The sequence below is a fragment of the Pelophylax lessonae genome (genome assembly GCF_965119305.1).
Source record: "Pelophylax lessonae genome assembly, chromosome: 3".
Classification (NCBI taxonomy): Eukaryota; Metazoa; Chordata; class Amphibia; order Anura; family Ranidae; genus Pelophylax; species Pelophylax lessonae.
Window position 1 is genome coordinate 79,655,515 of NC_138770.1, and position 17,515 is coordinate 79,673,029.

General features: G+C 44.3%; 1 protein-coding gene across 1 annotated transcript in view; it reads left to right on the top strand.

The window, feature by feature from the left end:
• LOC309550365 (DNA (cytosine-5)-methyltransferase 3A-like) overlaps positions 1-17,515 on the top strand; it is a gene marked incomplete at its 5' end in the record, with an annotated part of 96,203 nt that overhangs the window by 39,632 nt on the left and 39,056 nt on the right. Inside the window, 3 exons of the mRNA XM_082250761.1 lie at positions 2,841-2,931; positions 9,182-9,330; positions 11,517-11,602. Of these exons, the coding sequence (XP_082106887.1) occupies positions 2,841-2,931; positions 9,182-9,330; positions 11,517-11,602 (326 nt within the window). The remainder of the gene's footprint in view (positions 1-2,840; positions 2,932-9,181; positions 9,331-11,516; positions 11,603-17,515) is intronic.

The following is a 17,515-nucleotide window of genomic DNA, read 5'->3' on the forward strand; positions in this document are numbered from 1 at the left end:
CACATTCGCACGTGCACTTTAGTGGCAATTTATTTATTGTTTATATCACAGTGTTTTATTATAGATGGTTTTATTACTTTATATCAGCAATTAAGGCTATATAGCACAGCAGTATTGTTTACACGTTTGCACGTGCACTTTCACTGCTAAGTTGATACATATATGCAGTTTCACTCATATTAGGGTAGCGCAGTATTTTTTACCATTTTTTACATACTGTATATAGCTGAAGGACAAATTACACACACACAGCTAAAACGAGTCAGAGAAGTGACTCCTTCCTTTCCCTACCCTGCTCATATAATTCTATATGGATTTCATATTAGAAAAGAGTCATAAATGTAGAAACTAGTGCTCTCTTTCAAAAACCTAGAATACCTTGCAAAACTGGTATCATGGTGCTAGTACAGAAATCCTCCTGAGGAAGACACAGGACCCTGTGTCGACGCGCGTAGAGGAGGGGCAAGGACGGTGAAGGCAGTCAGGCTCAAACGAGGCTTAGGAGGCTTGGCATCCCCGCTGTCCCCAGGAGCGCTCCCGCAGTACAGGTACAGCGGTTCGAGCAGCCGAGCCAGCCTGCCGCAGTATATCTCCCCCGGGCGGTCGCCAAGTGGTTATTAATAGAACATTATAATAACACTATTCCTTTTATAAACTTGTAAATGTAAAAATATACTGTACATTATAAAATTGACTCAGTATCCTTATAGTTTCCTGCTAAAGAACATCGTCAGACCAATATGTAAGGATATTGTGTATTTGTACCCCAAATCATTTTATGTGCCTAAAATATGTTTCTGTATTTTGCTGCCACATGCTGGTTGAAAGATAAAATCAGTGGGCAATAGTTGTGGCTACTCTGTACACTGATGAGCTGGAGAAGGAGGTGTGTAAGTAAGTTTACAAAAGGGGGATAGCTGAAACTGGGTGTCATCAATGTGGTACTCTTAAAATGTTACCAAACCCACATCAGTAAAATCAGTCTGTATATGCAGTAAAGCATGCTTGTTAAACTCACTGTGGAACCTAAGGGGTTAATCCTCTGCATTGTGTATAAACGCTGTTTGATCCTGTCTCTCTGATCCTCCTCTTCTTTAACTGACTCCAACCCATCTCATAATAGAACAGAGCATTAGGAGTCAGGCTGCACATGCTCAGTTTGGTGTTTATTACTAGAGTGTTTTTCTTTTTTTCTTGGGAGGGTGCATTTGATCAGCACAGGGCCAATCAGCACTGTCCAGACAGAGGGTCAGGGGAGAATTAAAACTCCTCCTACTAGCTTTACTAAGAACTGATAGAAGTCACAAGACTGCTATATACTGCTAATGAGAAAAGATATTTAGCAGTTTATATTTGGATTTCCATGTTGTGTGTACTGTGGGGGACCAGATATAGTGAATGCAGGGTCCTGGGTTTAGTAAAACCTTGAGTAATTCAGAGAGCAGACAGGAGTTAGAGTAGTCTGCAGACATGGGCGTCTGCAGAACTTTTTTCAGGGGGGGGGGGGGGCATCGTTTTAAGGTCACCCACGCTCCGCCCCTTTTCAACAATGTACTGAAGGGGAAGGGCTTAGTCATTATACTTATTTTAAGTATTTATTTTTAAAGAGCAAACAGCAGCATTTATTTTTAAAGCATTTGTTAACCTAAAAAATGTTTTAAAAAATTGATCCTGTTCCCTTAAAGCATGTTATACAGCACAGTGCTTTGCTGTGTAATTTGGCCCCTTCTATCACCTAAAATACCTTTCTGATCCTGCCTGGCAATATCCTCCCCTCTGTAACCTGACCACGGTATATCATGGCTGCTGAGCCCTGACACTGTGGTCAGTTTATGTGCCTCCTGTCCTCCTCTGTCCTCTCTCCCCCCTCCCTCCCTGCCTGTCTGCTCCTGTGTCAGTGCTACTGCTGCTGTAGTTTCATTTAAAGTTTCATATCCTGTCTACAGTCTGTTTAATAATCCTGTGTGCCCCTGTGTCTGTGTTTTATAAAAAATAAGACATACTTTACAAGTTTTCAGAGCGCCACTCGCCGCTTACGTGACCCGCCGCCTCTCTCCTCCTCTCCCCATCCCCTCCCCCTCCCCTCCCGACTGACATCAGTGAGGAATCCTGGGCCCTGCCCGCTGCAGGCAGAAGAGAGAAGCTGATGGGTCACATGAGTGGTGCTCGGCCCTCTGAAAACTGGTAAAGAACTACTTATTTTTTTAAAACACATACACAGACACACAGGATTATTAAACAGACCAGACAGGATGGTATAAAGTGGCTTAAAAATCACTTGAAAGGGGAAGTTGAGATTCCAGGGGGGGGGGGGGGGGCTTTTGCCCCCCCTTGCCCCTACCTGCGGACCCCCATGACTCAAGATCATAAAACATCTGCAAAAAGTATTTTTAAGACTTTTTATTAACATAAAGCATCCATAGTTTAGTGTTAAAGTGATTGTAAAGCCTCAAAAAACCCTCTGTGCTGCAACTCCCCCCAGACCTTCCCTTTTTCTTACCTGAGCCCAATCTGATCCAGCTGTGTGTAGGAGCTCAGCCGCTCCAGACCCTGTCTCTCTCCTCATTGGACAGAATGCTAGCAGCAGGAGCAATTGGCGAGCCCGCACTGGTGCCCCCAGGGAAATCGGCTTTTCTTTGTGCAGCCAATGAAGAGGAGGGGCCTGGAGCGCTTGCAGGGCAGCCCAGAGGAGGATCGGGGCTGATCTGTGCAAAATGATTGCACAGAGCAGGTAAGTATAGGCATGTTTGTTATTTTAATTGTTTTTAAAACGTGGGTTTACAACCCCTTTAATGTTCCTTTAGTATATCATTTTTTGATACTGTGACTTTTCTTTGCAGATTGAAGCCTGGGGACCCTTCGACTTAGTACTTGGAGGAAGTCCGTGTAATGATCTTGCTTTGGTTAACCCATATCGTAAAGGCCTTTATGGTATACCAGTAAATGCTGTTTTAAAATTCCTTTATTATTCGTTTTATAGCACCCGTTGATTATTAACTATGTATTTAAAATGCTTGCAAAACCCTTACCCAGTGAAATGACTAGCCTCAGGTGATCCACAGAGATGAAACAAAGCTTTCTATATAAGTTGTACCTGTTTATCTGCAGCCCCCTCTTCTGTGAAAGGCAGAATTTACACAGCTTGTTTGAGATTTCAGAAAGCAGGAGGCAGGGATCTGAAGTTATACTCTGCAGAACTCAGTGAGGAGAGCTATGGGAACTGATTGGAGGGAAGCGACACACCCCCTTCACACAAGCACACAGGAACAGAGCCGAGGCTGTCAATCACAGAACACAAAGCTTTCACCGCACCACGTGACCCCCCTTAGGTAGTGCTCACTCACCAAATGTATGATAATATGTGCCTTTGGAATGAATCCTTGCTCAGGATGGATCTCCGCCAGGAATGCGTGCTCAGACCTCCACTGGAACTGTTGTGTCCAGACTCCGGCTTATATGCATAAATAAACCTTAACCAGTGGCCGCATACACTTCCAACAAGGACATGAGGGAGCATATAAATTATGGCCATTGTAAGGAGGAAGATCGTCGGTCTCACTGGGGTCCCCTAATAATGATGCGCATGTATTCATAAACATTTACTGTTAAGTGATTGATGTAACATATCGGTGATCTCCGGTGAACCATGTCTGCTTCCCCTGGCCAGCTGTCATTGCATTGTAAGAAGTTGGTGGTAAGGGTTAAGCGGCTGGAGAGGAGGGAGATAAGTAGTGGTGTCCAGGTCGTGTGCCCACGCCCTCTGTTGAAGTCAGTTTGATGACGAAACACGTCAGAGCGTGAGCACGCGGTCACCCCGGCAACCAGACGCAGAGCGGCTGAAACGAACGGCTCCGAGATCCTACGGACGCTGACGAGTGAGGGACGGTGAGATTCTCGGCGGCCCAGCTGCCGTCTGATTTTGCCTGCAATACATCGTTTTGTGCTTTTTGATTTGAATTGTGTGAGTGTATAGGGAAGGGGTTTGGGGGTTTTGTGCCAATAAAGTTTTTTGGACTACTGCCCTATGAGCCCTCTCTATTTTATATGCTCCCTCATGTCCTTGTTGGAAGTCTATGCAGCCACTGGTTAAGGTTTATTTATGCATATAAGCCGGAGTCTGGAGACAACATTTCCAGTGGAGGTTTGAGCACGCATTCCTGGCAGAGATCCATCCTGAGCAAGGATTCATTCCAAAGGCACATATTATCATACATTTGGTGAGTGAGCACTACCTAAGGGGGGTCATGTGGTGTGGTGAAAGCTTTGTGTTCTCAACTTCACTTTGGGGTGCTTGGCCCTCCCACCCTTTGGACTTTTGTGGACTTACCTGTGTATATTCCTGTGTGGGTTTATACCATCGTTTCAGCGCTGCTTATGTGTTGGACTTTCCTGTTTTGATTTTATACTATTTCCTGAGCGCAGGGTGATTGAGATACATTTGGGCTATGCTTACTGATCTCAGTCTTGTTTGATATATATACAGTATATATATATATATATATATATATATATATATATATATATATATATATTATCATGCCTCCATCAGCCATACAATTATAAACAATGTCTGCATTAGCAGTGCTAATTGTGGGAGAAAGTAACTCTCCTTTGCCTTAAACAGTCCTTTTACTTTTAAAATTCCCAGGGGGTGTCAGTGGAGATAAACCCTCAAAAGGTGAAGTCCAACCGCATGATCACTGGCCCATCACCACACAGCATGAGACCTCTCCCTTACAGATTGAACACTCACCAGAGATCACATCAAAAGGGGCTTTGGTAATCATCCAGAAGGACAAGCAGCCTCATCTCCGCCAGCATGCTTCTCCACCTCAGATATTACCAAGATCTAATCAGCCAACCCTTAACCACTTTACCACCGGAGGATTTTGCTGTCTTACGTCCAGGCCACTTTTTGCGATTCGGCACTGTGCAACTTTAACTGACAATTGCGTGGTCGTGCGACGCTGTACCCAAACAAAATTTACGTCCTTTTTTTCCCACAAACAGAGGTTTATTTTGGTGGTATTTGATCACCTGTGCGATTTTTACTTTTTACGCTATAAACAAAAAAAGAGCGTAAATTTTGAAAAAATAACAAAATTTTTCACATTTTTTATATATGAAATTCCCCCCCCCCCCCCCAAAAATGTAAAAATCAAAATTTTTTAAAATTTTTGGCCAATTTGTTTTCTGCTACCTATATTTGGTAAAAAAAAATCACAATAAGCGTATTTTGATTGGTTTGCGCAAAAGTTATTGCGTTTACTATCTAAGGGAAAGATTTCTGTCATTTTTGTTGTTTTTTTTTTTAACGAGTAAAGGCGGCGATCTGCGATTTTTTTTGCGGGACTGCGACATTGCGGCAGACAGATCGGACCCTTGACTGACATTTTTGACACTTTTGGGGGTACCAGTGACATTACTACAGTAATCAGTGCTATACATATGCACTGTTACTGTAAAAATGACACTGGCAGGGAAGGTGTTAATTTTATTGGGAGGGAGGGGTTGGAGAGGGAGGGGTTAATGTATGCCTGGTGCTTACTAACGTGTGTGGGGGGAGGTGACTGAGTGACACAGGGACAGATCGCAGGTTCAGCTATGCTGAACCCTGCAATCTGACCCTGCCTGTCACTTAGGAGATCCGCCCGCTTTGTTTACACAAGCGGGCGGATCTCCAGACTCGATTCCCCGACGATCGGGGAAGAGCGGCGGTGATCACCGCCGCTCCTCCCCTGGCCCGACTCCTGCTGTGACTGAATACAGCGGGAGCGAGCTTCCGGCGGCGCGCACGCGCCGCCCACAAGGGGAGGAGTCCAGCGACGTAGGTCTACGTTGCTGGACGGGAACGAGCCACTTTGCCGCAGTACAGTCAACGTGACTGGTCGGCAAGTGGTTAATGGATCACCCACACAGGATCATGCAGGCTCCTTCACCAGCACTCCTCTCCTCTCCAGATAAGTTTCCATATAAGAAATCAATGACTCATAGTGTAATCCAGTCTATTTATTGTTAAATGTTCCCAAAACACACTAAACGAACCCCCTGGAAAATGCGCTTACACAAAAGTCAGATGATAAAGCATGAATTGCCACAGATAGTGCCACAGATAGTGCGTATCGATCTCACCGCTGCCACTGATTACAACGAGTACGACTGATTGTGCGTGTCTCCTGGTATATCCGCGAGCAGCAAGCAGAGAGTACTGGTTGTAAGCAGCAGCAGCGGTGAGATCGATACGCACTATCTGTGGCACTATCTGTGGCAATTCATGCTTTATCATCTGACTTTTGTGTAAGCGCATTTTACAGGGGGTTTGTTTAGTGTGTTTTGGGAATTTTTAACAATAAATAGACTGGATTACGCAATGAGTCATTCATTTCTTCTTCTTCTTCTTATTATTATATAGGATTTATATAGCGCCAACAGTTTGCGCAGCGCTTTACAATGTGAGGGAAGACAACACAGTTACAATACAATTCAAAACAGGAGGAATCAGAGGGCCCTGCTCGTTAGAGCTTACAATCTAGAAGGGAAGGTCAAGTGAAACAAAAGGCAATAACCGTGGGGGATGAGCTGATGGAGAAAATGGAGGTATATTTGTTAGGTGTGGGTAGGATAGGCTTCTCTGAAGAGGAGGGTTTTCAGAGATCACCTAAAAGCTAATAGAGTAGGAGATAATCGGACAGATAAGGGTTAGGAGTTCCACAGGATTGGAGAGGCTCTGGAAAAGTCCTGGAGTATGGGAGGAGGTGATGAGGGAGCTAGAGAGCGGGACGTTTTGAGAGGAACGAAGAGAGCGATTGGGTTGGTATTTTGAGACTAGGCTAGTGATGTAGCTGGGGGCTAAATTGTGGATAGCTTTGTAAGATGTTGTTAGTATTTTGAATTTGATTAGTTGGGTGAGCGGAAGCCAGTGGAGGGCTTGACAGAGAGGAGCGGCGGACACTGAGCGATTGGTAAGGTGGATGAGTCTGGCGGCAGCATTCATGATGGATTGAAGGGGGGATAGCCTGTGTAGAGGTAAGCCAAGGAAATTGCAGTAGTCAAGGCGTGAGATGACCATGGGGTGAACTAGGAGCTTTGTTTAGTCACTGGTTAGAAAGGGGCGTATTTTGGAGATGTTGCGGAGGTTAAGGCGGCAAGATTTGGACAGTGATTGGATGTGGGCCTTGAAGGAGAGTTCAGAATCTAGGACAACACCTAGGACCTTGGCATGCGGGGATGGGCTGATAGTAATTCCATCAATATTGACAGAGAGATCAGAGGAAGGGGCACGTGGAATGTATGCAAACTTATCTAGAGAGGAGAGGAGAGAGGAGAGGAGTGCTGATGAAGGAGCCTGCATGATCCTGTGGATGATCCATTAAGGGTTAGCTGATTAGATCTTGGTGATATCTGAGGTGGAGAAGCGTGCTGGCGGAGATGAGGCTGCTTGTCCTTCTGGATGATTACCTAAGCCCGTTTTTATGTCAACTCTGGTGAGTGGTCAATCCCTAATGCCCCGTACACACGCGTTGAAAATTGGCAGGGAATTTTTCGGCTTGTTAGTATGATGCTTCCGACAACCAACTCTGACTTTTTGGCCGAAAAAAATCTGGTGTGCAGGCTATAAAATTTTTGTTGGCCGTCAACACAACGACCGATTTTCGTGCAGTCAGTACAGATTTAGACAGGGAAAAATCTGATGAGCAAGACTGGGCATACTCAGAGAAGAAAGAACACAAAGAAAACAAACCAACACATCCACTTCTGAAGTAGAATTTTGTTGGCTGAGAAAATTCGTGTGCAGTCTAGGCACATTCCAACCAACACAACAACACTCTGGACAAAAGTCGGACGATCGGTCGGCCGATAATCGTTGCGTGTTTACGAGGCTTAAGAGAGAGGTCTCACGCGGTGTGGTGATGGGCCAGTGGTCGTGCAGTTGGACTTCACGCTTGAGATTTTATCCCCACTGACACCCCCTGGGAATTTTAAAAGGACTGTTTAAGGCACAGGAGAGTTACTTTCTCCTACAATAAGTGCTGCTAATGCGGACATTGTTTATAATTTTATGGATGATGGAGACATGATAATATAATTTTAGATTTGATATAGCAGCTGCTATCATTGCCTGGAACAATTTATATGCATGGGATGAATGTTTAATTACATGTGATTGATTCTTTGCACTGTTTTTTCATAAGCGCTGGGAGGAAAGGACAAGCAGTTTTAACCGGCTGGTGACTTTCATTTTTTGCGTAAAGAGTATATGTCTGCATAAAATCCAATTTCAAACCCTGCATTCAAATCCTTCTGGACTGTTCCACCTAATCCATTTCAAGGCATAAATATCTCTGTACACTGAACTGGTGGTGGTACCAGCACAGTTGTCCCCCATCTTTATTTTCCAGTTCTGTTCCCTCTCTCTTTACATTCCATACAGAATAATGTGACTTTGTTTCCCAAACATTTGTGAACATTGTTTTATTATTATTTTTTTTCCAAAAAACATTATTTTATAAATAATTTTTGGCTGGTATGGGGAGCGGTTTGGTTATATTTCACCCCCTTTGCTGATTTATTATATATTTTTACTACTATGCTATGTGTAGTGTGTCAGAGGTCTAGCAAGAGATGTTAGTGATCCTTATCAGTGTGTAGCATTGGCTACATACAGTATACAGCTCTGTGTTCTTGCAGTGAGGCAGGGATTTTCACCTGCCTTTCCAATTCAGCCAATCAGAGAAAGCTTTGTATTCATTCAGAAAATACAAAGCTTCCTGGCAATGGCTGAGCAGTTTTCAGCTCAACTTGATTTTGTTTCCTGGAGCAGGGTGGGAATAAAATATAACCTGGGAAATGTAGAAGGCCCAGCAAATGCTATATAAAAATGTAAGCTTAGACAAAAAAAAAATGTACAATTTATACACAGAGAAGCAGGTGGACTGCCATTGCCAACCTTTTCTTTTGAAACGACTGGCTACCTGGCTGTCTTAAGGAACCAAAGGCTTCGGTGCTTTGAGTTATACTTACTGCATGCTCATCCTAAATGGGTGACTCCACAATCCTAAAGCCAGAGATACCCAGAAAAACTTGCACTTTCATACGAAGGTTAGCAGTGGTCACCTCTTTAAGTCTATTGGTCATAGACTACCCTGATCCATCACATTTTGTACATTTTATCAATGAACAGGGGGAAGCGGACAGCTGTTTTTTGATTTTCCTCGTCTTCTGCACAAAGTAAGGCCAAAGCCAGGAGACGACCGAGCCTTCTTCTGGCTCTTTGAGAATGTTGTGTCCATGGACAGGCAGTTCAGCAGAGCCATCACCCATCACTTGGAGGTAAGGTGGGACCATTGGTCTTATGCTTTCTGGTGCCGTTACCTTCTTTCTTTGGTCCATTAAGGAGACCATTGAAAGAGTTTTGTTATATCTGTTTGATAAGTCTAAAGAAAATACCTGTTGATCCTGCCAGAAACCCGGTGCTGTCCTGTGCACTCTGCACCATTATCTCGAGTAACGATATCAGGGGAGATATTTATATTGCCAACCCCCCCTCCCCCCAATGTTATGGGGATGAGAAGACCGGGAGTTGTTCTGTAGTTTGAATATACTTCCTGTTCTAAGATGTCATCTCAGTTCCTCCATGGGTACAGTACAGTAGGTGAACGTAGCCATCCTAGGACAGAAAGCGTGGTGGGACAGAACAGATTTTCTTCGCCTTCTGTCTCTATTGGATATTGGGAAAATGTAAAGCTCAGATAAGAATTCAAAATGATATACAGTATGTTGGGGAGAGAAAGGTATATGTGGAAAAAAAAAATCTGATTACTAAACACAACAGTATAAGGAAATGTGGATTTTTATTATATGTTATCTTAAGATATATGAACTAATGAGTAAACGTTAAGAGCCTATTCGCACCTTGCCGTTCTGGTGCGTTGTGTTAGTGCATGGTTTTTCGTGCATTAAGATTCAAATAAATGGGCTTTTTTGTATGTGCTGGTAAGATACAGTATTTATGTAGGATTAGGATTGTATTTTTGTTATATTTTGCTTAAAGTGGAGTTCCACCCTAAAATGAAACTTCCGCCCATCTTCTTGCTCCGGGTCACCTGAAAAACAAATGGATAATCGCAATTTTTTTTTTCTTTACTTACCTTGTTTTAGAAGATAGTATACTTACCTTACTTCCTCTTCCTCCCAGGGTGGCCACGTTGAGTCATCACTTCCTGACTTGCAATGATTCCTGGGAGCTTAAAGTCATCGCTCCCAGGAATCAATGCGCCTGCACCGGCCCTGACGTCAGTTCCAGCGCAGGCGCTGTCATACCTTGCTAAACAGATTCTGGGCATGCCCAGAAGCTGTGCAGGGATGACGCTGCGGCCCCGGAAGAGACGGCGGGGCCGGTGCAGTGCATCGTGGGACCGAAGAGGACCGAAGAGGATGCAGAAGAGGATCGCGCTGGCTTCAAGCTGCCCACACCTGAGATGGCAGCACTGGACAATACATTTTCAAGGTAAGTATTTCTTCTTGCAGGTAAGTGCAACCCGGGACAGTTCAGAGGCTATCCATTGTCGAATGCACTAGCCCTGACTGTCCCGGGGGTATTTTTATATATTTATTTTGGTTTTAGGTGGAACTCCGCTTTAATTATATGTTTAGAAATAACTAAAGATACAAAAAAATCTGGCAATGTAGTGCACCACAACACATGGTAGTGCATAGATAGTTGCCAATGGAACTGGTGTCCCCAATGGAAGATTTCCTCTCTATTCCTGTTACAGTGATATCTCAAAATCTTGGATCTTCTCTCATATTCAGCTCTGCTAAAAATGTTCACCAGGACAGATGGATGGGGGTATGGACAGCAATAAAAAATGACCACGGTGTGAAAATTCACTCTTACAGGCAATGAAAATTAAGATTTTTCAATGATAGTACCAAAGACCTCTACTGTACTTAGCCCCTTGTCTCTCTATTAATCAAAATGCTAATAATCACTATTTCATATTAATCAATTAGCTCAAATGTTATTAAAACTGAAGTTTGATCTACTTATAGTTTTTCTTCCTTGCCCCCCATTATCCCTCTAATTCAATTTTTATCTTTTAATCTTTCTGTTTTCATTACATACCTTATTTTAGATCCAGTGATGTCATCATAAGGTCTCTGTGCCTCTCTATACAATGCAGGCAGGTCATAGCTGGTGGGAGGGGCCAGCAGAATGCCGTACATAGCTTCTTGAAAACATCACAGCACCCTGCCTTGGTATTCCTACCAAAAGCCCTCAGCCCTCTTGGATCCAATATCCACCTTAGGATCCCATGCACCTTTTGGCAGTCAGGAGAACAAATAATGCAATATCGTTTTCCTTGTTCTGCTTCTGCATAAGAGATATTGTTAGCAGGAAGAAGTGGAGGGCGCAGATGCATTGCTAGCAAAGGTGTCCAGTACACGGTTATATAACTCAATTTTGCCTTTGCATTAGCTTGAAGTTCCTTTCTGATCTCTTCTTTTCCTTGCAGACCAAGCCAGTTCTGATTGATGCCAGCAAAGTCTCAGCTGCCCGCAGACCACGCTACTATTGGGGAAACCTGCCGGGTATGGACAGGTGGGTGATATTCCAACAGCAGCTGAATGAATACAATTCAGCATAAACTTTCCAAAGAAGTTGCAGCAATTGAGGCAGTAGATAATCCACAAAGCTCTTTAAAGAAAGAACAGCCCGTAGCAAAATAACATAAAGCGCAGGGCTGCATGACTGGGCAGTCAGGGGGAGCTGGTTTAGGCAGGGCAATGTCCGGTTTTTTCATGCCAGACCCATCCCCCAGCAGATAGGGGGTCTCATTACAGGGGGTGGGACTACTGGGAGGTCAGGTAAGGACCACCTTTACCTGGCCGCCATTTCAAGCGTGGCCAAGGAAGCAAGAACATCCCCGCCCTCCCTCCCTTTATCGGGTAGTTATTGACATCAACATGGACCTGTGCATGGCGGGTGGGGTCTTTTGAGGTGGGTAAAATAACATGCTATTTTATCAGTTTAGGGACCCATCTAAGGTATGGAGTCACCTCTGGAATGCCAGTTAATGGCGGTTTTAACTGGAAGGTAAAAATGGTGGTATCTGCTGAATATCGAGGTCGTCCCCGAGCCGGAGGGTGCGGCTGGGGACCAAGAAAATAGTTAAGCAGATGATTGATAATTGGTGCCTCCAAAGATCGGCAACCTCAGTTTTTCTTGTCACTGTATTATTTGTTTCCGGATTTAAGGAATGTTTGGTATAATTTGTTTTGGTTTTTAATAAACGGCCATTACGGCCAATATTTTACTGCAAGAATTGTGTTTGCCAATTTTTATAGATAATGGGGGTAGCAATAAGGGGGGTTGGATCAGGGCTGGAGGTTTGGGTCCAAGAGCACATCTGAAGTGCCTTAGTCATGGCTGTGCATGAGTTTACATTTTTTATTACTGGTCCAACCATGTTGTATCATGGTCACGTGATAGTTTACTTTTTTGGGGTTGTATTGGATATGTGCAAAGGGACATACTTATAAGTATAACATTTATTAAAAGTAGTGACATATGGGTCTGAATCTAAGCAGCTCATTTCACACCTTTACAATGCGTTCCTTCTACACACCTCTACGGTACTAGCTGATGCCATCAAAACGAAGTGGGAGGGGGATGTGAGACCTGTGGAGGATGAGGAGTGGGAGGATGCCCTTGACAATTGCAAATTGGTATTCCCGAAGTTGTCGGATCGCTTACACCCAGCTGTTTGTGCTCCACAGGGCCTACTTGACGCCTATCATGATGGCTAAATATCATTGTGACGCCTCAGGTATATGCCCCGTGTGTGGGAGAGAGCCAGGTACATTCTACCACCTTCTTTGGAGCTGTCCTTTACTGCAAGGCTTCTGGAAGCAGGTGGTGGGGTTTCTACATGACACCATGGGCTCTCCTCTAACGCTGGCCCCTAAGCCCTGCTTACTCTGAATTTTTCCAGATGTAAGTACGGACAAATTTACCACCCAGTTTCTGCATGAGACTTTATTTCTCGCTAGGAAGTGCGTCGCACGACAATGGATGCGTGCCACCCCCCGCCGTCTTTCCATGACTGGCTCAGGGAAGTCAATAATACCTTACCCTATAAGAAGCTGATATATGCTCACCGTGGCTGTCCATCCAAGTATAACAAAATCTGGGATAGATGGGTCTAAGCCCCGGAGACGTGTATCTAGACCTGCAATTTAATTCACCACATTGTCTTTCTTCTATGGTATTTCTGACGATGCTACCCTGTAGCAGTGGTATCCACGGCTCAGTGCAAGCATGTTGGGCGTCTTGCCCCTACCCTATAGGGACTGGGACTGTCTCCCTTAGCCTTCCCCGCCTGTAATTGCACTGTACCCTGCCACTCTTGTTGCTGTATATGCAGGGCTTTTTTTCTCAGAGAATAGGTGCAGGAACTCCTCCTTTCTGAGTCACCCCTTGTCTCTGCCCCCTACCTCTGAAAACGATCCCTTGGTTCCATACCCTACCCGCTTCCCTCTACCGCTCCTTTTAGAGAATACAGAACCAAGTATCATTTTTTGCTACTAAATAACTTGATAGACCCCCATCCCAGCAACAATAGACCCCCCAACACAACAACAGAACCCCCCAACAACAATAGCCCCTCAGCACCAACAACAGTTCTCTCAACAGCCAGCATCAATAAGCCCTTCATCAACCAGAGGCAATAGACCTTTCCCTCAATAATGGATTCCTCCCAGCAAAAACTGTCCGCCCAGCAACATGCACCCACTCCAGCAACAATAGATCCCCACCAGTGAACAAAAGATCCCCCATCAGGTAGCATCTCCCGCTGAAAAAAAGCCCTGTGTATATGTATGGCTGCATACCGAAGCTATGCTGTCATTGTATTTTGTTTTATTCTACAAGCACTCACGTTCCTTGTAAAAAATGTTTATTTTTTCAATAAAGACTTTGAGTAGTGACATATCCAGATAAAGCAAAATATGACAAGAATACTTAACTAAAAATGCTGTTTTGCCACAGGGTCCCGCCCATGATGGCCTGGACGTTGACCAGGTTCAGACACGTGCCTGATGGCAGTTTTGAGTGCGACTAAATGTTCCAAGTGATAACTGTAGTATTTAAACTTGTGTGTAAGGAATAGACAACCCCAAGCCAACTCCCCTTTAATAAGCAACAAAATGACCCCTCAAGGACGTGTTCAGTTTACAATCCCACATTCCTTTGGTATGAGTAAGCAGACTTTGGCCTTGAAACAAAAAAGAAGGATGGCGCTCTTGTGTGCACATATGGTTAATCAAGTATGAATGATGACCCAAAAATAGTCTCAAAGTAAGCCTTAAAGGTTTAATGAACATAGAACAGATTAAAATAAATAAATACTCTTCCAAACCAGTCCCTGAAGCCTCCGAGTCTCCTTGGGGTGCTGTGGGGATCCCTGGTGGTAATTAGGGGAATCCAATGGCATCGGGTAACCCAAGATGAAGAAAAGGTACTCCCTGATGATATGTCTCAGCATCCAATGATAGAGGCTCACACGGTCCTGTGTGCGGCCGCTACACTGAACCGGAGCCGATGCGATCTCTGTAGCCGAGTCCTCCGTGAGGACCGGAAATGGCGCATGGATGACGTCACCGGAAGTGACGCCGAGGAGGTAAACGGGAAGCCGGGCTGGATAGTGGAGATATCACGAAAGCTTCTAAAAAGCTTCTGGTTGCCGCAACTTTGCAAGACTTTGGCCTAGTATGACCTGTATGGCCTTTATGGCCCCTTAACCAAGATGCAGAGGCTTAGAATTCAATAATGAGCCACAATATGAGCCAACAACAATAAGAAAATATAAAATATACAATTTCCCCATCAAACCAAACTGAGCATCATCGGTCGCTGCAACCTGAACTTAGATCTTGGATCAGGTCACTAGTGCTGGCACACAGTTACATACTGTAGTTAGTAATGTTGAAAAGGCACAAGCCCATCTAGTTATATAGATAGAAAAAGACAAATGGGAATCCTCCATATTGACAATCCTATACCCAGGATTGATCCAGAGGAAGGTAAAAAACCCAAATATAGCATGATCCCTTTTGCTTCAGTGGGAGAAAAAAATCAAAGAAGCAATTGGATATTCTCTGGATCAGCTACCCCTGGTGTTATTACCTCTAAATGTTAATATCCAGTTAAATTATGTGCATTTAGGAGTGCATCCAGCTCTTTTGTAAAACAATCTACTGAGCTGGCCAGTACTAGATCTTGTGGGAGGCTATTTTCACAGCTCTTACTGTGAAAAAGCCTTTCTGAAAATGGAAAAGCCTTATTTACAGACATGAAATGTGACTTTGCAGTGATCTTTTTCATATTTATATTCCTGGGGGAGGAGGCATCGTGAAAGAGGAGAGGATGTTATTTATCAGAGGATGATCAGACAAGAAAAATCTGACTCTCCTTTATTTTATATTATTATATTTCCCTCATCTACATTAATCCTAAATTGTGTCATGCTGTACATACACACATATTTCTTGCTGTTAATGTTTTTATATGTGATCCCAGAAATGAAAGGAGTGGCCTTGATTTGAGGCTAAAGCTGGTGGATCGAAAATTCGGCTGGTTCAAAAGGAACTTGCTGAATTTCGATCCATGTGTGGCCATTCCTGATCAACAGAAGTCGATCGTTAGATCAACGTCTGTCAAATGGGAATGCTGGAAAAGCTTTTATCGGTCAGACAGTCAGCTACCGCTGCTAAATTAGTATAGTCTGACAGCAGAGAGTCTCGCTGTCCAAATACAATTTTCTTGCATGGAGGGATTGCTCCATACACCTCGCTTGTGTGGATGGAGGAATCTCTTCATTTTTCTTTCCTTCAGGCCGTTGGCTGAACAAAAAACTATAACCCATCCCTGGCCAGCTTTACACACACATATACAATATAAGTGGACTCTTGTAGGGATTTGTTTCCTGTATAAGACTTGGGCGCCTTGTTGAGGAAACCCATATAGGTGAAGAAACATGCATGTAGAATCCAGATAGGGAAAGTGCAATATGTAAACAGGCAAATGAACATGCATCGCTCACAATTTGAAAATGGGACGGTAGATGTTTAATAGTCATGTATCACCCTCCTAGATAGGTGCTAGGAACAAGCATAGTTTTGCTCTGCCTGCTTATCAGGAGAGCCTGATCTGTTAGTTATACCTGTTGCATGTGTCCATGTGTGATTCATCTGGGCTGAGGGAGTGTCCCTACTGTATCCAATAGGGGAGCCTATTGGACAGTGGAGGAAACCCAGCAAGTGACACACATGCTTTTATGGCTGTTCCAGTGGGTTGGCACAACAATGGTGCATTCTGGGATTGGTCATAAAAGCCAGTGACACATGTGACAGGGCGTCTTTGGGTGGGAAGCCAGGTCCCAGGAGGAGGGTGATGATTTGTCTCTCCTCCTGTCAGCAATGAAGGTGGTCACAGGCAGTCGGCCTAGTGGAACAAGTGTGTGATGCTGAGCCAGGAGGTCCAGGATACTGACAAGTGGAGCTGCAGGCAGAGCAACCCAGGGAAAAACAGTGTTCGTGAGTACCGGGAAGCTTGCCAGGTGTCTGCCCAGGAAGGGGACCACTTCAGTGGAGAGTCAGTGGACAAGGGGCTAGCATGCATAGGAAGTGAGAAAGGGGGTGCCAAGTCAGGACCCTGAAGAAAAATTCAGTCAGGAACCTATTTTCTACTTCACTTCAGTGGCAAGGTGAAGCAGCGGCCTTGCCGCACACATTACTGTTAGTGTCCTCAGAAATTGTGCATAGTTCAAGTTGGAGTATCCCACTTATCCCTTCTCCCATCCAAGTTCTAAAATAAAACACAAAAATTCAAAACCTCTGGACTGTTCATTGTCTGAGCCAAGTCTTAAAGTGATACATTTTATGGACTGTTGCTATGCTTACTTGTGAGGGTGCAGACTGGGGCAAGGTTAGTTCAGACCCAAATAATGTTGTAGAAGTAGGAAGAGATAGCTCAGAACCCAGCGGTTAGCAGGTAAAAGCAGCCTCAGCTCGATTCATCCAAGCCATACCCCCAACATGTTTCACCCTAGGGCTTAATCATTACGGACATGTTCAGCAAATTCAGGTAGTTCTTATTACCGCTACTGCTGCTACAACAGCAACAAACTATTAAACTATTACCTCCAGTTTTGAGATTAGGAAACTGGTGGTAATTAAGATCAACTCTTATGTACAGAAGGTACACTACTACTGAGAGTGGGTTGTGCCTGTGCTGAGTAGATGTCATGTATGTGACATCTTCCTGCACATGGGGTGCATCCCTGGCCTCATTTAGGTGTCTGCTGGGAGAATCCCCGAAAGCAAAATGTAAGCAGAAGGGCCTTGATACAGCTGATGTCTTCACCCAAATATGGGCAATGCCCACATTACCCAAAATGGGCAATGCCCATATCTTGGAAATTGCTTGTCGCTGAGGGGGTGGACAGCAGTGGAC